This window comes from Pieris brassicae, chromosome 9, assembly GCF_905147105.1.
Source record: "Pieris brassicae chromosome 9, ilPieBrab1.1, whole genome shotgun sequence".
Classification (NCBI taxonomy): domain Eukaryota; kingdom Metazoa; phylum Arthropoda; class Insecta; order Lepidoptera; family Pieridae; genus Pieris; species Pieris brassicae.
This window is the reverse complement of record NC_059673.1, coordinates 2,517,833-2,541,030: the sequence shown is the minus strand read 5'-3', so window position 1 is coordinate 2,541,030 and position 23,198 is coordinate 2,517,833. Positions and strand designations below refer to the sequence as shown.

At 34.6% G+C, this 23,198-nt stretch overlaps 1 protein-coding gene across 1 annotated transcript; it reads left to right on the top strand.

The window, feature by feature from the left end:
• Positions 1-108: 108 nt before the first annotated feature.
• Positions 109-23,198, top strand: LOC123714214 (ubiquitin carboxyl-terminal hydrolase 20). The gene is made up of 21 exons (XM_045668407.1): positions 109-426; positions 897-1,016; positions 2,096-2,200; positions 3,260-3,383; positions 4,048-4,198; positions 6,809-6,896; positions 7,866-7,958; positions 8,677-8,776; positions 10,128-10,212; positions 10,516-10,616; positions 11,563-11,692; positions 13,098-13,227; positions 13,372-13,494; positions 14,313-14,428; positions 15,777-15,955; positions 16,549-16,747; positions 19,354-19,467; positions 20,072-20,215; positions 20,817-20,943; positions 22,260-22,388; positions 22,560-23,198. The coding sequence occupies exons 1-21, from the start codon at positions 349-351 to the stop codon at positions 22,959-22,961; spliced, it is 2,838 nt and encodes a 945-aa protein (XP_045524363.1). The 5' UTR covers positions 109-348; the 3' UTR covers positions 22,962-23,198.

The window sequence follows — 23,198 nt, the reverse complement described above, 5'->3', positions numbered from 1 at the left end:
TAGATACTACAGATATTAGAACACCTCAGAAATATTTAAATAAAATAAACAGATTAAAAATAAAGTTAGATTATGTCAATTGCCAAGACTGCTTGACTTTTCGCTGGTCACTGGTTAGACGTTTTTTTGTTGTTCAAGAAAATATTCACTAATAATTATTAATTTAATTAATAGTGTTTTAGAAATGACTGTCGTAAATTGTTTCGTGTTAGATAATTTCATTGTTTTGTTCACAAATTTAACAGCTACCCTAATATAGGTCATGTTTATTTACTTGACTGTTGTGATTAGACTTACTAGAGTTTAAATTCATGTATTTTATCAGCTACAAGTGGTTATATCATAAAAATGGATAAAGGCGTAACGTGTGAGCATCTTAATAAGCTCGCTGATGTTTTAGACCAAGAACTTTGGCAGTCAAAGGAGGTGAGATTTAATTGATTTTACTTTTGCCTAACCTCAAATGACATAAAATTGATAATTAGCATTCTTTACCTATGTTTGGCTTATGCAATGAGCACTGTTACCGTCTAAACATTACAATGTTAACACGACACAAAGACAAGTCATTGTTTACAATCACACAAACACATTATTATGTATTTAAAATCTATGTCTACTTTGAAATAAATATACAACATACGTATTTTATTTTAAAAAATGAGCTTTATTTTATGTCGGCGGTAATCCATTACTTTTAATAACATATACATTAATTTCAATTATAATAATATAATTTGCAATTAATTTTAATTACATTCCTATTTATATTGTCATTTTTAATATAGAATTTCAAAGAGGTGCTATGCAAGAGTATAAAATTTAAAGCCTGATAAATAATTTTGTCTCGATCTGTCTAAATAATTTTTTTGATTATAAATATTTTTATTCTCCAGTCTCTGACTTGTTTTGACTGTGGATGCTCAGGGCCTAATCTTTGGATTTGTCTCCAAACTGATTGCCGGCATATTGGATGCTCAGAAGTTAAAAATGACCATAGTACTACACACCAAAAGGTAATTAACAATTTATAATAAAAAGTATGAGCAGGTAGCAATACCTCAAAAACTGGGTTTTTTTTTTTCAACAGCTTGAATATTTCCTTTTACAACATTAGCCACATATCCTAGACAGACTAAAATAATTAGTTGAATGTTACCGGTATCTTTCTTTTAAATTTTTTTTATGAAATTGCTAATATCCATAATAAGTCTTAGGGCAGATAGATATTTTTGTATAATAAATTTACATATAAAGGATCATTGGTTAAACAAATGATTTAAACTTTTAAAAATTTCCATAATTAGTTTAACTTTGAGCTGCTACATCAGTTTATTAAAATTACCAATAAATGAAAAAGTTAATTTAATTTATTATAATTAAACATAAAAGCTACTTCAATAAAATGAGTCAATAAATTTTATTGACCTAATGTCCAAAGTACAGTGTTTGGCTTTGCTTTACACTGTTGCTTTATATAATCTGAACAGTTACTAAGATATAATATAACAGATTTGTTCATGTTATTTTTAATACCTGACATATTTCCTAAACAGAGATCTATATGTTTCATATATAGTTTTTAGGAAATAATGTGTCTATAGGACTCTATATGTAAATTAACACTCCTGCTGTTAAACAATAGAAGTATTTTGTTACCATCAATTTATTTCAACTTCAATAATATTTTTATATTGTTGTAAAAGCTTTAGTTGTGTGATTTTAAATGATAAATGCAAATTATACACATATAAAGTTATTTATTACTGTTGATAAGAAGCCCTTTGAGACTCAATCGGAGGTCAATCATGCATTATGTATGTATTACGCGTGATTGTGACTGACCTAAACTAATATGTGATTAATTAACAAAGGCATATATTTAGTATGCTTTTAATATGTAAATTTTTCACATGTACTTTTATGCAATTTATCTTGAAGAGAGAAAGTTCCATTGTTTTGTGTGATCTTAACCCAAATAATATGGGGTTGTCGTTTACAGAATAGTATTACTATTTCCTAGATCAAAATTATTTTTATTTAAGTCCGCTGGATACGATAAAAATACTCATTAATAATATGTGGGTTATTCCAGACTTACCCTCTTCATTGTGTTCATATGAATATATCGACGGAGAGAATATGGTGTTACCTTTGCGAAAAAGAGGTGCACATCAGCGCTGCCCTAGCGCATGCCAAAGTGAGTTGAAATAAATATTTTCATTTTAATAACTGTACTTTTATGCGCGTTTTTTGTTTAATAAATTGTAGACTAAAACGGTATAACCTTGACGCATATTAATGTTATTTCCTGAACATTTTTTTTATCTATGTAATTTTTTTTCATTTTTAAATCTCAAATTTACTTTTAAAGCCCTGAGCGATTGGTCAATACGTGTTTGACGTGTTTGGCCTATTGTAGGGTTTTTATCTAACAGGAGGCAAATGGGCAGTAGGATCATCTCATGTTAAGCGATTCTGCCGCCCACGGATACTCACGTTGCTGGCCTTGTTAGAATTTATACGCACTTTTCTTGAAGTGTTTTCAAGGTGGATATGTGGTGAAAGGTGAAATGTATCTAAGATTTAGGGATTCTCTATTGGGTCCGTTATATAAATATATGTTCGTTTTACATTCTTGATGTATTTATCACTCAATGTAATTGTAATTAGACGTCTCTTTGTAAACAATTATAGCTATCTGAAAAGGTGTAAAGACGTGTGTGCATAAAAGAAAATGCCATCAATAACATAACATGTAAAAAAACAAATCTCGCAACACAGTTCATCCGTAAGATCGATGTTATAATGAATCGGTTAAATATTTCCGACGTAAGGGGCCTTCTATATTAAGTTTTTACGTACTTACCGTATCTTATAAATAACATGTAACAATATTACAAATTCATTTTGTTTTAAATAAATACATTGACTTCTAGTTTTATCCACAAACAAGTTATAAGGTCGAAAACGGCCTTAACTGCTTCGAGGAAACATTTTTTACTCGACCTGCCGTGTTGAGTCCCAGTCGAGTGTACTGATAAGTAAAGAAAAGAAAGTCTTAAGCCTCAACGGAACTTGTTCCTTAGAAAAACCTCAGTGTAAACTCCGTGTTACTCGTCCTATATATATATATATATATATATATATATATACTATACTTGTCCATATAATATAATCTTTCTTATATACATTCTCTAACGCCTAATCCCTATATAGATCATTATAATTATATATTAAAGACTTTTTAACAAAACAGTTGGGTGCCCATTCAACAAGTATAGAGGACATGTCAGTGAGCACTCGGCTTGGTTCTGTCGGTATCAGTGTCAACGACGAGGAATTGGAAAACGAAGAATATGATGACGATGGAAGACCAAGAGGTACCAATCACTACATTCGTTTTATGGCCTTTGTATGTTTGTGTTAGTGGTGATGTCGCTGACACCACTAACCTAAAAGGTTTTAGCGCCACTGGTATATATGGTGTATAGTAAAATAGACAAAACGTTCACGGTGTCCAAGCCATTATTCTTGCTTTTATTACAGTTCCATATCATTTAAAAAAAATGCTTCGATTTGTCCCTCTAAGACGTATTATATTGGTATTCAGGACGTCTTATATATATTTATTATATATCTAACTATATAGATATTATATTGTGGACGATATTATTCCTTACCGTACGAGTTATCGCGCTTATTAAAAAAATCTATTCTAAAGGGCAAGGTTTACTGATAAAAATGTAATGGTTGTAAACGACTTGGTAGCTAAACTTGAACTTTGGGTGGGTTAAATGATGCACAACAAACCCAGTGTCGGTAACATGGGTTGAAAAACCAGTGGAACAGGTTTACCCAGGTTAGTAGTCAAGTTACGTAATGATATTAATAATTTTATTCATTGCCAAAATCGGGTAACATCAAAGTTACGCATTTTAGGAGCCTGTGAATAATATACAATTGTTAGAAATAATTTGCCCTACAGTTCCTAATGTTCAGTTAATGTGAAATTTGTTAAATATTTGATGACGACCATATTTCCAGGTCTAGTAGGTCTTCAAAATATGGGCAATACATGCTATATGAATGCAGCGTTGCAGGCTTTAAGTAATACGCAGCCTTTGACGTCATATTTCCTCGAATGTGCTGCGGCAGTGGCTGTTCTATCAGCTGATAAGAAACCTGGGTTGAGCCGGTGAGTTGTTCTATATTTTTCTATTGTCTTACCGTTTTCTAGGTTTTTTTATCCTGCTTTTTGTTGCTGTTTTTTTTTACTGCGATGTTTTCGTGTTTTTTTTTTAGAAGAACATCATAGTACTGTGTTAGGCGATGCAATATCGCTATATAATCAATGGCGCTACAACCTATTTAGGTCTGGACCTCAAATTTCTGTATGTTTCATGATCATTTGTTAATCTAATAGGCAAGTAGGTGATCAGCTTTCTGTGCCTGACGTACGCCGTCGACTTTTTGGGTTTAAGGCAAGCCGGTTTCCTCACGATGTTTTTTTCGTTGGAGTGAATGTTAAATGCGCACATAGAAAGAAAGTCCATTGGTCCAGTAGCACTGTGAAGCCGCACTGGTTTAATTAAAATTGTCCCTGTGTGTGGGTAACTAGATAACAATTATTCCGTGGTACATTTTCAAAACAGTATTTTTTTGACAAAAAGTAGCATTAGTGTTACAACTAAACACAAGTCTTATGAGACATAAAGGATGCGTAAATGTAAGAATATGTGTGTATGCGCATGTATTTGAGAATGTAGCTAAGAGTTGTTATAAGGAAATCAATCTGAAATGAAAAAACTGGAAATCCAATTCATATCGCGTAATTGTATGGGTGAAGAATGTTGAGGTAAAATTAAAATGAGCTGGAAAAAGTTTTGGTCCACGAAGGAAACCTTAAAAGGGCAACTTCAACTCAAGAAAATGTCTTGGACTTGTATCTTACCTACACTCACATACGGCTGCCAAACGTGGACTTTCAGCACAGAAACCACCAAACTAGTAGCATGCCAGAAGCGTACAAAAATAAGAAAATTACGTAAAATTAAAAGCGATAGATACAATACGATCTAAAACAGAAGTGGCAATGGCGGCATTTAGCAAGATACACAGATAAAAGATGGTCTTTAAAGACAACTGTATGGAAAGGACCAAGGGGAAGAAGAAGAGAGCCCCAAAAAGAAGAGAATAGAAGAAATAGAAGCGGTAAACTCAAACTCAAAATATCTTTATTCATATAGGTAAACAAGTACATTTGTGAACATCAAAAATAAGTTAAATTAATTGTAAATAAACATTTACTACCAGTTCGCAAGTCAAGGGCGTAGAGCGGGTAAGAAGAACTGGCAAGAAACTTTCCGCCACTCTTTTTAATCGCCAAGTATTGAGTCATACAAATTGTTAGAACTGGAGCAAATCAATCCCAAGGATTAGGATCATTTAAGTATTCGTCAAATTTATAAAAAGCTTTGAATTTATTGAGTGATAATTCTCTATTATTTTTGGGTGTTTGTTGTAAAAACGATTACAATTTCCATATAAGGAGTGATTTATCTTCTGGAGCCTGGTTGGTCGTACATTCAAGAAAGAAAACCATGGCCACAGTCAGTAGGAAAAAGCTAGAGGAGGCCTTAACCCGTGAAGGGGTTTCGATCGACGATACTAAATTTGCTTTGATATTGGATATTTAGGATAACATGATAAATAAAATAATGTATAAAATGTAAAAAATCTAAGCTGTATATTATCCTTTTGTCATGATTGTATATTAAACGGGCTTTATTATTATTATGGGAGAAGAAATGTGATATTACCAAGGCTATGTACCGAATGATATTCTGAACGAGTCTGGGTGGAGTGAGACTGGGCGTGGCAGTTATAAGAACTGCTATAATTGTTACGTGTCAGCATTTATCCACAATTGTATACTTTTTTCTATATTAAGCTATACTTAAAGCCGTATTTAAACGCCTTCGTAACGTTTGTGATTTACAGCTTATTATGTATATCTACAAAGCCTTAGTACAGTCCGTTCTCCTATATTGTATAAGTATATAGGGTGGCACATTTAAATCAAAATTTGTGAGTATTGAACGTGCATAGAGAAGTATCTTGAAAATAATGCTTTGCAAGAATAAATTATATTCCACATATCTCTATAAAGATACAGGTCTCCTAACAGTTAGGCAACTATACATCCTTCAATGTATACTTAAAGTCGACAAAATTAACTCGTTTGACATATCAATATTAAACTCTAACTATGTCTACAACACTCGCCTTGAACCAATTTGCAATACATAAAATAAATAAAGCCCTAAATATATACTCTACTACGTTTGACGAGTGTAAAAAAGCAGTGACAACGTGACTAAAAACATTAAATTATCAACAAACTGAAGATCTATTTGTTGAAGTTGAGTAAATAAATGTATATTAAAAATCAATACAAATCACAATGTTCAATAACAATGATTTATTTACACTTCGCTACACTACAATATAAAAAAAATGAACATAATTAAATCAAAAGGAGGGCAACTGGCGGCCTTATCGCTTACGAGCGATACTCAGGCAACCACTGAGTAAAGAAATAATCTAAATGTATTAATCATACATAAGTAGCAAAAAAAATCTATCCTTTTAACATCATGTTATGTTTGTGTTATTATTACACACTGTTCTGTTTTTTTAAGAACTTTGTTAAGTAGAACTTAAAAGGTATGTACTAAAATGTAGGTTTACAACTATTTACTTCATTTTTTTATTATTATTTGATCATGAAAAATGTTTGTTACAGGGCATACCAAAAATTAATTAAAGAAATGTGGAGTAGAAAAACGAGAGGCTATGTGGTACCGAATGGAATTTTATACGGGATACGAAATGTAAGTGTAGTTTATAATGACTTAGTTTCTCTGAGACTGAGCGTTTTTTAACGCAATTTTTAGCGCGTTTAACAAATTCGAAATTGCATTAAAGATACATGTCAAAGTGAATCTACTAGACTAAAATTGGGACGTGTATTCCGCTCGTATATACATAATGTTAAGTTTCTCATGTATATAAAATACAATTTTGTAATGAGAAAATAAAGTTCTCTAAATATTAATTCCTGTCGCGCACCACCGCTATGTGGAATCAGCTGTTGAAGTATTTCCGAACCAATTCGACTTAGGGTTGAACAGATTAGAATCGAAGTTTTTAAAGGCCGGCAACGCACTTGCGAGCCTTCTGGCAATGTGAGTGTTCAGATATCACTTAGGTGAGCCACCTGCCCGTTTGCCTCCTGTAACATAAACAATAGGTGTTAGAAAAAGGACCGTATGAACGTACAAAGCTGCAATTAAATTGTTTTCCATAGATTGTAAAAAAATTATATATGGAAATATACTCTGAATTCTGAACGAGTCTGTGTGAAGTGTGCGTGGCAGTTATAAGAACTAATATAATTGTTAGGTGTCCATATTTATCCAAAATTGTATACTTTTTTCCATATTAAGTTATAACCTAAAGTAAGCTTACTGTCTAACTTTAATGACGTAACAGTATTGTCAATATAAAAATGGGTAAATTTTTTTATACATGGCAATGGTTTTGACTTTATGCCAGTTTCAAGTAAAAGAAAAATAAACAAAGACATCAAAAGTAAACAAAGGGATAAGCTAGTTGAAAACAAAATATGTACATAAATATATTACAATTTAATATTATTATTGATTATAAAAAAAAATACAATGACGGTTCTTGTTCACACTCCAAAAGCGTATTTAATGCAATGTATTAAAGTATATTTTACCATGTTAATTTTCAAGGAATTTTAGTTTTTTTTTTTCTTTACCATTTTTATATTAAAGGTACACCCAATGTTCCGTGGCTACCAGCAACACGACACTCAGGAATTTTTAAGATGTTTCATGGACCAGTTGCACGAGGAACTCAAAGAACCGGTATGTATATAATTGTTTATCATTTTACCACGAGTTTTTTAAGGCCGACAACGCACTTGCGAGCCTTTTAGCAATGTGTGTAGTCATAGCGGCGGTATCACTTAACATACTCAGCGTGTCTGTTTGCCTCCTGTTATATAACAAAAATACAAATCATAACGCAGCTTATGCCTATTCATACAAACTTAGAATAGAGCGCAAGTTTAACTTTTGAAAAAAGAACGGTTCGTGTCTCTTGACTGTGATTGGCTGACCGCTAACCAATCACAATCAAGAACCGCAATTCGATTTTTAAAAGTGTTCTAACAGGCATTTAACTTATAATCAAATTATTAGTGTGAGTTGATCTTCTTTCGGTCCATTTTGAACTATTTTTTTTAATTAATGTAAAGCGTATTTTCTTTTAAATGATTAATAATTACTTTTACCACGAGTCCGATAAATTATTACAGAGCTTTTGAGCTTAATCTATTCATACAAATATTATCACTTGAACTTAGAATAGAGCGTATGTTAGTTTAGCTTTTGAAAAAAGTACGGTTCGTGTCGCTTGACCGTGATTGGCTGACCGCTGACCAATCACAATCAAGAAACGCGATTCGATTTTCAAAAGTGCTTAAACTTTTTTTGGCTGAATTCGGTCCATTTTGAAATGTTTGTCTAATAGTAAAGCGGTCGGGAATTGAAGCCAAGACGGTAAAGGGTGTTTTAATTAAAGGTTTGGGATAATACAGAAGATAAAATCGTGTCCGAGTCGGAAGGTGAGCCCCAAGAGACCAGGACATTGCATATACGGCGGAGAGCTGTTTCCTCTGGAGGTATAGTTTTTGATGAATTTTAATATAAAAGTATGTTCAATTGGTTTTGATATTATTTTGTACATCTGTTAATAAAAATTAACTATTAAGGGGAGGAAAACATTTTTTTAACCGGATTTAAGATATTTGTATTATTATAAACTTAGACGTCATCTTTTAGTCGATACCAACTCCGGGCAAATAAATACAGATAACACAACTTTCTCTACAGCTGTGATACTTTTGACATTCAACACCTTTTGTCTTCAGTCACCGTGACCATGCACGCTGTAAAGCAAGCGAAACGTCGGAAAATGTTAAATTTAAAATTATGTAAATAATTATAAGCTTATAATAATACAAATAGCTTTAATGCGGTTAAAAATAATGTTTTCTTTCAATGTGTAATAGCTATGTTAACCAAAGACAATACTATTAAGGGGAATTGAAGTCATGCAGGCTAACTTAATAAAACAGTGTATACTAGTATCTAGAAAATACAGTTCTAGGCTTAAGGTATAGGACCGTATAGGCCGGTCGCCAAACTCCAAATAAGTACATTGTTTCTTATCATTTTTTGTCATTGTTTCTTGAAGTATGGCGAATGGAAAAAATATATTGTGGAGTTGAGTTGTTTATGTATATTTGAAAGATCGATATACGATTTAAATAACTTCGCTCGATAGGAAAATATCCAAGCATAGCCAATTTTTGACAATTTGAATTCATTTTATGACGAAAATGTAATGGACATGATTTTGAAATTTACTCGATTCGCAAGCAAGCAAAGTAATCCATTTCAGAAAAAAATTGATAAACTTATATTAATTTAATGTTTTACATAGCTAATTGTTATTACGGGCCGGCGCGCCTCAGTGCTCCAGACCCTGAGACACTGACACAGCAATTTGTGCTGGGATAAATATGACACAAACTTAGGTACAGCTGATATTTACAGGTTTTGTTACCTGTACTATTAATATAATATATTTTAAGACACATAGCAATCAACACCATTCGATAATAAAAACTTTGCCACTGTCATTAATAATGCAAGGAACAAAAATGAACACATTTTAGTTGGATTTTTTTTAGATGTTGGTACTAAAACTTTTTATTATATGGAGACGGTAGTACCGCCGGCCAAGAAAAGTACAGTACATTGGTTCAAAAGCACTCGATATTAATTTGAGCTTTTAATTATTCCATCCTGGGAGATACGGCCTCCAACTGGTAAAAATAACGGAATACATAAGCCATCAACGCACCGACTAAAATTTGCGTCCTTGGGCTGGGACGGCTGCCCTTTGGGCGACCAGTAGCCTTGCTTGCTATGCTATATAAAGATTTTGTTTTACTATATCCTTTGCAGCCAGCGACGCACCCTATTTTGCTCGAATGCGGCGGAAGTCACCTGCTTCATCATATAGCGAACCGAGACATGATGGATATTTAAGGTAAATATTATGCTTTTTGATAACAATACTTTGTCTAAGTCCGTTTAAAGAAAACTTATTTTCTTACAAGCAGTGAACAGTGTTAGCCTAGTGGGTTCTGCGTGCGACTCTCGTCTCTGAGGTCGTAGGTTCGATCCCCGGCTGTGCACCAATGGATTTTCTTTTTATGCGCATTTAACATTCGCTCCAAAGGTGAAGGAAAATATGAGGAAACCGGCTTGTCTTAGACCCAAAAATTATTTTATTATTTAAAATTGTTATTTTATTTTATTATAAGTGTTGAAGATATGTTTAATCGTATAGAATACACCAGTCAGAGAATTATCCATCCCGGCACCGAAGATCAGCGAGTTTTGGTGGTACACAGCACGTCACATACAATGCGCATGCGCAACAGATAAATGGTATGTTTTGTATTCATAATATTCAGTTAGAAAATTTAAATATGACGTCATTGTCGCAGATTTATCGAAATCAAACTCAAAATACTGTTTTCGTATATGTAACCAAGTAATGTACGTCGACAGAAAAGTTGTTGATTCTAAATGTACATTTACTACCAGTTCGCAAGTCAAAATCAAAATGCATATTATTAACTATAGCAGCAAAAGGAAGAAAAAAGGTTTTCGTCCATTCTCGTTGCTTAATGTCTCTAATTCACGTATTATCTACCTAAATTCAGTAGACTGTTTTTCTGTATTACATTCGTAAAACAACTGAACTTTGATCAAATCTTATACATATATATATATAAATGAATCCCTGTTCCCCTTGGTCACGGAATCAAGCGTGAACGGCTGGACCGATTTTGCTTCTTTTTTTGTTGTGTTTGTTATTGTCAGGAGAAGGTTCTTCTGTAAGAAAATTAGGCAATGTAAGAATCTCTATTATGTAATCATGACTTTTGTTACGATGGCAATTTTTTTTTCAGTGCTTAGCGCTTTATAATTCATACTTTGTTCATGTAACCTTATGGCGTTTGACATTGACACAATGCGTGTTGTATATCGTTAATCAGAAAAAGAAACTTCTGAAATAATTTTTTAGTTAATTATACCATATCGAAATCAAAATTCATAGTTCACTATAAAAGTCAAAAATCATTTATTCATATTGGTAACACAATGTACAATGAACATATATATGAAATATATATATGAAATACTTCTAATTTTACATTTACTGCCAGTCATCAAATCGAGGGCGTAGAACGGAAGAGAAGAACTGGCAATAAACTCTCCGCCACTCTTTTACTGGACTAAGAGCGATCTTTTTGTTTCTGTGAAATTTGTGGTCAAATATTCATTAAATAGCATTCATAATAGAACTATGATAGTTTATTTTATTCAGGTACTACAAAAGATATAAATTCGAGGGAACTGGGTTCTGAATCGGAGTTGTCTTGTTCGAGTGAGGCAGAGGAGAGGTACGAGACATGCTCGAGTGGGGCCAGCGATATTGTGGAAACCAGGTCACGCAGGTATATACAAAAGTTATTAACAAAAGTTACGATGTTAAAAAAAAACATAATATACACAATATCGCTAATAGGTATTCTTATATAGATGAAACATGATGTTAAACCCTTCAATGAGGTTTTATATTCTAGGAAATCTGAATATCTTTTCGTACTAAAATTTTGGTAATAAATTAAGAGAGAAAGTTCCTGTTTTATTATTGCTTAATATATTGTTACGAGCTAGGGGATCGGATAGAAAATGCCGTAGATTTCTTCAAGGGTTTATTTCTTGATAATCAACGAGGAATTTATGAACACAACTTAATCGCAGAAATGCACTTATAACACACAAAAAACAATCACTTATTACTCCACTTATGCACACTTTACACAGTACTTTGTCACTTGTATTCACTTTATTCGCACTTTATCGCTTCGGTGTTTCGCTTTTGTTATCGCATTCAAAACTAAGTGCCAAGTCGCGTTTCGGCTCGCTTATATATCCCTGGGAATAATTCTAAACAATATTCGAGAACTTTCTAGGCGGGCTTGCTACTGAGTAGCGATTGCACAATTCTAGAAAGTTCGCACTCTTTGTCTCTTTCGCACGTTGCTCCGTCCTTGTCGTACGGCGTTCTAGAGTGCTCGTCTAGTTTCGAGAAAGTTCTGATCTTCTCTCTCTCTCTCTCGTATCATTTCGTCCTTGTCTCACACCTAGAAAGTTCGGTCTAGAATATTCCTTCATCAAAGGGGTATAACTAGGCCTGAAAACGCCTGAAAACGGGTCCCCTGAAAACTTCACCAATCGACTACACATATTCCGAAACTGACTGAAAAAAGGTTTCAGCTTCCTGAAAACTAGGGTAACATTATGGAAATTACAATTTTCTAATATGTGATTGACCCTCTCCTGAAACGGTCAGAAATCATATTACAGCCTGCTGAAAAGTTCTCTAAGTAGTGGAAAAATCTAGAAACATTGCAGTCGACCCGTCTTCGTAACAATATTATAAGTACAGAAAAGACCAATGATGTGTTTAACCTTGGTGCCTGAAGGACTACACACCTTTAAATTCCTTGTAAACTAGAGTCTAAAAATATAATTAATGCAAAAAAAAACCAAACGAAAATATTTCAATACAGGGAAAAAAAATTAAATTTATGGAGCCAAACCATCACATCCCATGTTGGCTGAAAATGCCGGATGTTATTAAGATTTGAGGATGATCAATTAACAGAATATAAACTGGAAGTATATATAGTTCAGTTATTTTTGTCTGTTATATCTGAATTATATTTTTGAAAAATTACTGCTGAAATCTTTAAATAAAAATATTGCTATTATGATTGTATCTTATGTCAAAAATGTATTGACGTAAGTTTGACACGCCACCACTCTATAATCTATTATACTAATAATTTCCAGTAAATCCAGTGGCAGCGTCTGCGCAGGTGGAAGCGGGGATGGGACTCGCGGAGTGCGATACCGTAGTATCGTGTCTGACGTTTTCGATGGAAAGCTGCTCTCGTCTGTGCAGTGCCTTATATGCAATAGGGTGAGTATAAACGATGAGCACACATGCCATAATATATGGAAATGATCAATTAATAATTATTGAAAGGTTATTTTATAGGTTACCAGAGGCTTGTTCATATTTAACTATGATCCTGTTTTTTTTAAATCTACTAAATTGTTGCAGGTGTCCACTCGCGTGGAAACATTCCAAGATTTATCTCTGCCAATACCTTCGCGGGAACATTTGGCTGTGCTAAGATGTCAGCAGCCGATTCTCAACCATCCACACGTCTCTCAGGAGTCTTGGGTGAGTAGTAAAAGAAGAAAAAAAATGTCGTACTAAAGATTATTTAAGCGTTTATTATTTTATTAATAAGAAACGCTTAACACAGCCTCTGCAATACCTTACTGCTGGCGTTTATCTTATGGTCCTTCGATCCGGATTTTTTAAAGAAGTTCTCATTCTACATTAAAAATGTGCAAATTATACATATTTTATTGCATTAAAATGTTTTTTCAAAGTTACATAAATAAATAAAATTATATTTACTCTTTAGTCTTTACTTGAGTCTTTAGTGTACCTAATATGTAATCTTATCCGATTCAGAAACGAGACTTAGCATTAACTATGACTGCTGTAAGTTAAAATCCAATAAATCTTTGAGGTACCAGAGTCCTACTTAGCGCTTAAAGTTACGTTTCTCAATCTTAATCAGGTATACGGTCGCAATACGCCTAATCCACCCGGGATTAAGATACTAGGCGTAATTCCTACCAAAGATAATAATTAAAAAACTTTTTTTAATTATTATCATTGTTTATTTTTTTTACATTTTATTTTTTCCACGATTAAGTATAACGTCACGCAATATTTGGAGATTCTTGAATGAACCCCCCCCCCCCCCCCCCCATGAAACGCGCCGTAACGTTTTCTCTGTCCAATAGTAAAATGTTTCGCGACCAAGCCCAGTAACTCTTTATACCTAAAACTTACTATTATGTGGTGTAAAGTACTGGAAAGTGGAAAATAATATTAACAATAACGCGTAATTCAATCCCCGCCCCGCATCGTAACGTTTTACAAGAGGATGCTCCCAATGCTTAAAAATCGCTGATTTATTTCAGCTATGGTGGCTAGTCAGCTGGCTTCGGTCGTGGTTCTATGGCCCCATGGTGTCGCTGCAGGACTGTCTCGCTGCCTTCTTTAGTGCTGACGAGTTGAAAGGCGATAATATGTATAGGTAAGCACAGCCTAAATAAAATTTAGACGTTTACTTGGAAGTAGTAACCATAGTAACCAAGAACAATGTTTAGTTCGCGTTTTATAAGGCATATCTTATCCGGTTATAGTCTGTGTTAACCAATATGACGCTTAAAATATTGTCCAGGATTAATTAAAAACTTTTGTAAAACACGTAGCCCTTGGCCAAATTGAACAAATATTTGTCTTTTTAACTGGGGTTAACTGTTGTTACTCTTAACATAGATTTTACACATTGAAAGAAGACAATTTTTTAAACGGATTAAAGCTATTTGTATTATTATAAACTTACTACTTGACCCGGCAAACGTCGTCTTGCCATATATATTGTTTATATAGGAAACATTTTTTAGTTCAATAAAAATAACTATCTTAAAAATAGGAATTGATTTGAGAGGGGTTGTATGTATTTTGGTATGTTGTATTATAAAAAAATAATTTTTTTGTCTGATAAATAAAAATTTGGGGTTTGAAATATATACAGGGTGTCCCAAAAGTCGACGTCAAGTCGAAATTTTCTCATAGGTAATGCCACACCAGTTATCAGAAAAAGTAAAAAAAAAATTAAGTCATGTATTTTTGAAGTTATGGAAATTTTCCTTTTATTCCAGAAAATGTACACCATGTGACAGTTTTTTCATTCCTGTTGTTACAAATATTTACTTTTTGCGAATTTTTTTTCTCTTACGTCATCCCGAATAGTGCTTTATGTAACCTATGATCCTAAACCCTGTGCCGATCACTCCAACTTGTAGGAAAATGTCATTTTATACCGTACCAAGTTTTCAAAATTAATTTTTCGCACTAGTTCAACTGATCGTCATGTATAGTAGCTGATTCCCAGACTTACTGAATATGCATAAAAAAATTCATAAGAATCGGTCGAGCCGAACGTTGAGATACGAGAATTTTATATATGTACTGATAATTATTTACATAAATTTAAATTTCTCCCGACGTTTCGCGTGCTTTACAGCGTGCGTGGTCACGGTGACTGAAGACAAAAGGTGTTGAATGTCAAAAGTATCATAGCTGTAGAGAAAGTTGTGTTATCTGTATTTATTTCCCCTGAGTTGGTATCGACTAAAATATGACGGGTTTTTGCCGAAATGACTCACGGTGTCCTCTTACTCTATAATTTAAAATTATGTAAAATAATTATAAGTTTATAATAATACAAATAGCTTTAATCCGGTTAAAAAATTATAAATCCCTAATGAAACTACTAAAACGAACCGAATAATTCTAACTTAACAACGTAAAAAAAAACGAAAAGATTCAAAAGTCACCAATTTACAAGAAAGTTCAACAATTTCAATAAATTCCAGTTGTTCTCGATGCAATAAACTGCGTAATGGCATCAAAATGTCAGGTGTGATGAAGTTACCGGAAGTACTGTGCGTGCATTTGAAACGCTTCCGGCATGAACTCATGTTTAGCGCTAAAGTTGCTGCGAGGGTCTCCTTTCCTATTAACGACCTCAATATGGCGCCGTATACGCATAAAGGTAATACAAAATTCTTAGTATCGTTTTTCTCTTTCTGTTTGTGTGTGAGAGAAGGTGACGGAAACACTTAATCCAGTGACTAAATTAAATTTTGTTATTTGGCATTAGCTTTAAGGGTGAAGGAAAATATCGTGACTAAACTGACTTTAGACTCAAAAAGTCGAGAGGGTCAGGCACAGGAGGCTGATCACCTACTTGCCTATTAGATTAACAAATGATCATGAAACATATACAGAAATCTGAGGCCCAGACCTAAAAAAGTTGTAGCGTCACTGTTATTTAATAAATATAAAAATCAGTTAGTAATTTACATTATTGAACTTTTGTTGTTGTTGATTTGTTTTCAAATAACCAAAAAGCAGACACATTTCTATGTCCGTTTTATTTGTATATTTTTCAAAGTCAAAAATGTATCGAACCAAGTCTTTCTGAATCTCACACAAAGCTTGTTCAGATTCGACACTTACGTGCTCCCATATGTCAAAATTTTGTAACTTTTGTGACTTTTGTGTTAAGTCTTTAAACATCTGTCTAAGATATTCAAAATTAAATAAATATATTTCCAATTAAAGAAATTGTTCTCTTAATTCCAGAATGTACATCGAAAATAAACAGATACGCCCTCTGCGCGGTTATATGCCACGCGGGGACGGCGGGAGGGGGGCATTACACGTGCATAGCGCGTACGAACACGAACACGGACGACAATTGGTACGCGTTCGACGACGCCACGATAACGGCCGTACCCTTGCAGTATTTGGCCACTTGTGAGGCCTATGTGCTGTTTTATAGGTGAGATCCATTTATAATTCAATTTATTGTTCGGCTTTTATAAACAAAAAATTGTTACGCAATAAAAAAAAAATGTTTTTTGTTTTATACGGGAATTTTGTTAATATTGTTACGAGCTAGGGGATCTGATAAAAAAGCCTTCTTCAAGGGTTTATTTCTTGATAATCAATTAGGGATTTATGAACACAAATTAATCGCAGATATACACTAAAAACACTAATTACTTTAATTAAGCACAATTCACACAGTACTTTATCACTTCACTTTATTGCTTCGGTGTTTATCTCTTGATATTGCATTCGAAACTAAAGTTAGTTTCCGCTTTCCGCTCGCTTATATATCCCTGGGAATAATTCTAAACAATATTCGAGAACTTTCTAGGCGGGCTTGCTACTGAGCAGCGATTGCACAATTCTAGAACGTCCGCACTCTTTGTCTCTTTCACACATTGCTACATCCTTGTCGAACGGCGTTCTAGAGCGGTTGGCCTAGCTTCGAGAAGGTTCCGATCTTCCCTCTCCTTCGCGTATCTTTTCGTCCTTGTCCCACACCTAGAAAATTCGGTCTAGAACATTCCTTCATCAAAGGGGTATAACTAGGCCTGAAAACGGGTCTCCTGAAAACTGCACCACTCGACTAGACATGTTCTGAAACTGCCTGAAAAATGTTTCACCTTCCTGAAAACTAGGGTAACATTATGGAAATTACAATTTTCTAATATGTGATTGACCCTCTCCTGAAACGGTCAGAAATATATTTCAGCCTGCTGAAAAGTTCTCTAAGTAGTGGAAACATCTAGAAACGTTGCAATCGACCCGTCTCCGTAACAATATGTTCAAATATATGATAAAACCTTTGTTTGAAGCTGGGTAACAACTGGCTGTAATCGTTTAATACAGAGCTTATTACTAAGATAACATTGGGGGTAGTGGGGTCGCGAAGCTGGAATAAAAAAAATAACTCGACTTATTGACGAGTTCGTAAATATAAGTGACAATTGTGTTGGACATTATTGGAAATGAGAATGTTAAAATACAATTTATGACTGTGGTACAAACTGAATGGCTTATTTTGTTTGGGCTTTTAACCCTTTTAGTGCCATGGAGCCGAAGTGCTGATTTCGCTAGATTTGACAAATGCCTAAGTGCGTTGCTTTCGCTAGTTTTGACAAATGCCTAAGTGCGTTGCTTTCGCTAGTTTTGACAAATGCCTAAGTGCGTTGCTTTCGCTAGTTTTGACAAATGCCGAAGTGCGTTGCTTTCGCTAGTTTTGACAAATGCCTAAGTGCGTTGCTTTCGCTAGATTTGACAAATGCCTAAGTGCGTTGCTTTCGCTAGTTTTGACAAATGCCTAAGTGCGTTGCTTTCGCTAGTTTTGACAAATGCCTAAGTGCGTTGCTTTCGCTAGTTTTGACAAATGCCTAAGTGCGTTGCTTTCGCTAGTTTTGACAAATGCCTAAGTGCGTTGCTTTCGTTAGTTTTGACAAATGCCTAAGTGCGTTGCTTTCGCTAGTTTTGACAAATGCCTAAGTGCGTTGCGATAGCGCTCGTTTTGACAGTGAATATGTAGTGTTCAATTACTGTGTTTTTTATTATCATAGTATAAAATCTCCTGCAGAGAATGTTGTATTTTTTTTTAATATTTGTGTATTTTAACGTGAATTGCGAATGTTTCTCTTGTTCATATAAATTGTCTACAAAAATGTACTGGCATTTTGAACAATATATTGGTAAAACTTGTATGGCACTAAAGAAATTTTTGTATGGCCCAAACAATTCCTGCCGATTTCTATATATTTCGAAAGATTTAGCCTAGAATTTTATGCAAATTTTTTAAACATGTTTAATATAGTATCAACAATATATATCTACATCACTTATATTGAAATTAATAGATAAACTCTAATACAGCTACTAAATAAATATTCGACCATTGTAGGGGTCTTTTCTAGTTTGATTTAGGGTTATTCATAAATATTATGAGAAATGATTAAAACAATTTAACCTTAAATTTAGTATTTTACTTCAAAGACATTTATATATGTCACAGTAAAGTAGTTAAATCAGAGTGTTAATTGAATCTCTAGACAGTTAATTAAATGTCGATATTCAATCAACTCGCTAGCATTTTGATTTAAATAAAGCAGCGTCGAAAACGTTTAACTATCTGTCTGACCGAAAGCCAGCGAGTTGATTAACAATGTAACACAATTTGTCATTGTGATTTCGGTGTGATCATGAAGAACTGAGAGCTTGGAAATTCCGTGTTTTGCTTTATTGTAAATGGTTAGGTTAGGTTAGTGTTGTTGCCTAGGAAATGTTTAGGAAACTCGTTAAACGTTTCGTTCACTCACTTGTCTGACGGAACTTTAGCGACTTGATTGGATATCGATCTTTAATTAACTGTCTAGAGATTCAATTAACTCTCTGATTTAACTAATTTACTGCGACATATGTACCACACCTCAAGAATATATAAATACACTGTATATATATTCTGTGCGTGTAATTAAACTTCTAAACGCGAAAGCGATTTGTATGTGCGTTGTTTTGGGTATTTAAGACCTGTGTATAGGTTTAGTAAATTATAATTAAAAATAATTTCAGGAAAGTGAACCCCCAAATGGCTATTTTGCGTCAAAAAGCAGCGGAAATCCTCGAGGCTGCTAGCAATGAACCCAACGATATTAAGTTTTATATTTCTAGGCAATGGATTAATAAGTAAGAATTCTTACAGTCTAGTCTAGATTATTTTAGTGTCCCATAGAAGTAAGCCATGAACGCCAAGGTACCAGGACTGATAGGTTTATGGGCTCCGTGCTAATATATATATATATATATAGTCGACGCATTGTGTCTGTCTCGCTCGCACTTGTATGTCTTATGGAGAGGTTTGTGCTGTTCGTAGTAGTTGAAGTCCATATTGATATGCTAAATTATGTTAAGTATTAATGTCAATGGCAGTGTTGGCCTAGTGGCTTCAGCGTGCGACTCTCGTCCCTGAGGTCGTAGGTTCGATCCCCGGCTATGCACCAATGGATTTTCTTTCTATGTGCTCATTTAACATTAGCTCGAACGGAGAAGGAAAACTTCGTGAGGAAACCGGCTTGCCTTAGACCCAAAAAAGTCGACGGCGTGCGTCAAGCACAGAAGGCTGATCACCTACTTGCCTATTAGATTAACAAATTATCATGAAACAGATACAGAAATCTGAGGCCCAGACCTAAAAACGTTGTGCCACTGCCACAAGCCACTGGTCTTTTTTAATTAAAATAATAGATTTATATTTAATGATATTAATTCTCATTAATGTGATAAAACGTAGGTTCAATACGTGGGCGGAGCCAGGGCCCATAGACAACAGCGACTTCGTGTGCGTCCACGGCGGAGTGAGGGTCGAACGAGTGCCCCATTTGGCCGCGCTCGCCGCCAAACTGCCCCAACCCTTGTGGGAGTTCCTGCATACTGAGTTAGTATTCCTTAGTCTTGTCTATGGTTCTATTGTTGCCCACTGAAGTATTTGCAAACTAAGTTGACTTAGGGTCCTTCAAACCTACCACGCACTGACCATGGGCGGCGGTATCACTGAACATCAGATGAGCCTTCTGCTCGTTTGCCCACTGTTCTATAAAAAAAAATTTGTCTATGACAGCTTGAAAATTCTCCTCAACATTTTATTAAAAATAATATTCACTATTTACATATTAATTGAATTATTTATGCAGTAAGAGCGTACCGATGCTTTATAGGCCGGCGGAGCACTAGCGAGCGTTCTGGTAGTGCCGATGGGCGAAAATGCGACCTGAGGTTTTTTTATATAAAACAGGGAGCAAACGGGCAGGAGGCTCACCTGATGTAAAGACTGCCGCCCATGGACACTCTCAATGCCAGATGGCTCGCGAGTGCATTGCTGGCCTTTTAAGAATTGGTACGCTCTTTTCTTGAAGGACCCTAAGTCGAATTGGTGGTAAAAACCAATTATTAAAAATTCTAGCTTACTTATATATTTTTTAGAAGTTTTACGTTGAATATCCTTATTTATTATAATTTAAATGCATATACGTGTATAGGTTTGGCGGCGGTCCGGCGGTGACTCACGCGCACGAGTGCGGGGCGTGTGCGCGTGCGCAGCACAAGTTAAGAGCTCGGAGAGAGGCCGAGCTGACGGCTTTTGGTGATCTACACGCGCTGTTTCAGGTATTTATTACATTTGTGATAAATAGGTTCATAATTCATAATCATCCATATCTTTATTTTTTTACTTATAATTTATGTCGTTAAGTCTTCGAGTGGAAGAGAGATAGCTGGGGCGTAAGCGTACAATGAGCGTAACGGGACTATAAGTATAACGGGACAATGAGTCATGCCTTTTCGATGCGAGCAGCCGGCGTTCAGCGATTTATTAGGAACGGAACGGACTAAAGAATATTTACAAAATGAAACAAAAATTATTTGTCAACTACCTTAATAAGCCGTTCAATTAACAGCGTAGCCTTTTAATTAAACAGCGTTTAACTAACGGCCTTAAAGATATTAAGCCGTAGTGTTTGCAACAACATTTAACAAACTGCCGTCCGATAGACTGACCAAGTGGCAGAAAAAAAATGCTTGAGTCAATCACAGCTAAATTCACATTAATATATTGTTTTTTATAAAACTTTGGAAAACATCATCAACACGTGGTTTATCGACGCCATATTGACAGTTTGAAGAGTTTAGAGAGTTTGAGAGTGGCAGAAAGTGGACTTAAATTTAAATTAACAGTGAACAGGCTAAGCAAGTAATGAAGCTTCATCGATCCATGTCGTTTGCCTAGCTGTTTGATCAACTGGCTACATATCTTTAAGGCCACGAGTTAAACGGCAAAGTTAAGGGGCTAGGCTGTTAATTGAACGGCTAATTAAATTATTGGTTTTCGATAGAAAAACTGTGTCCAGTTCATGTTTCCACCTTGTAAGAATGTTTTTTTTAAATAAGTGAATAAATATACGCTACTATTGCTTACGCTCTTCCGAAAACTATACCCTTGATATCCTCTCATATCTCATAAATCCTCCTTTCTTGGCGATTCCTTTAAGTTATCTGCAGTTAGGCTAAGGAATTCACTTCCCGTCCCTATTCGCTTAACTCCTTCTCTATCTTCCTTTAAATTTCTGTACAAACATTACCTGTCCACATCGTATCCCTAACTTTCATACTAACTACTAACTGACGTGAGACTTATCTTAAATTATCGTGATGTCTTTTTACTTTTTATTTGTAATGTATCATCTTTTTAGTTTAGTTTTTTTTTTGTTTCTGTTTAGTTTTGTCTTAATAACTGTGTATAACATGTATTTTTGCACTACTCACCTATCTTATGTAATTTAATACATTTTTCTTTACTCACAGTGGTTGCCTGGAAGAGATCGCTCGTAAGCGATAAGGCCGTCTTCCTCCTTTTGATTTAATTTTGTTCAATTTTTTTTATATAGTAGTGTAAATAAATAAATAATGAAAAATGAACTTTCCAGGAGCAAGAGCAGCCCCGAGCCATATACGCGATAAGCATGTCGTGGTTCCGCCAATGGCAGGCCTTTGTGCGAAATAAGACACGGCGACCGCCTCCGCCCGTCGATAACACGCCCATCCTTCACAAACAGGTGTGACATTTATCTTACATTATTTACGATCTACAAAGCCACTACTAGGCCATCACTACGCTTACAATATATTAGTTTACAAATCTTTAGTTAAATAAATATCATAAATGTATTGCTCTTAGTGTTCCGTAACTAATTTAGATATAAAAATAAAAATCATAATAATTTTAGGAATTAGACGGCACAACGAAATACACGTTGAAGCAAGGCTCGGATCACGCGCAGCTCAGCGAAGATTTGTGGCGATTTTTCATAGACATTTATGGGGGCGGACCGGAAATCCGGCTTAAAGCGCCAGAAGAGAATTTACCAATAAAATATTCGGAGTCGGACCGGGAAGAGTACTGCACCTCGGATACAAACATACATAACATGCAGAAAAATCAATCGCTTCAAAATATACGAAAATACGACGAACATTGTCAGGAAAACGGTTTCGACTCGGATGTACAAAATGGCCTCGACTCGGACACGAATTTATATAAAACCGACTCGGAATTACCAAATCTAAAGAAGGGTAAGGTTAGGAAGAATAAACGGAGAGTGCGTCGCAGTAATTTTAGCAGACATTAAAACACCTGGTGGTACTAAATTTTCAGCCCAACTTGGAGATAATTCTATATTATTGTCTTTTACTTTTTCCCAAATGTCCAGGGGTTATTTACTACATAAATAACTTTATCAGCTTTCTGTTTTTGATTTCCAACGTATTAGTTGTATTCGAAACAATTATATTGAATTTTCCATATTAAAGCGGGCGTTCAAGTTTTACGTAAACAGATTTACTGCAATCTATTACACACCCCCCCC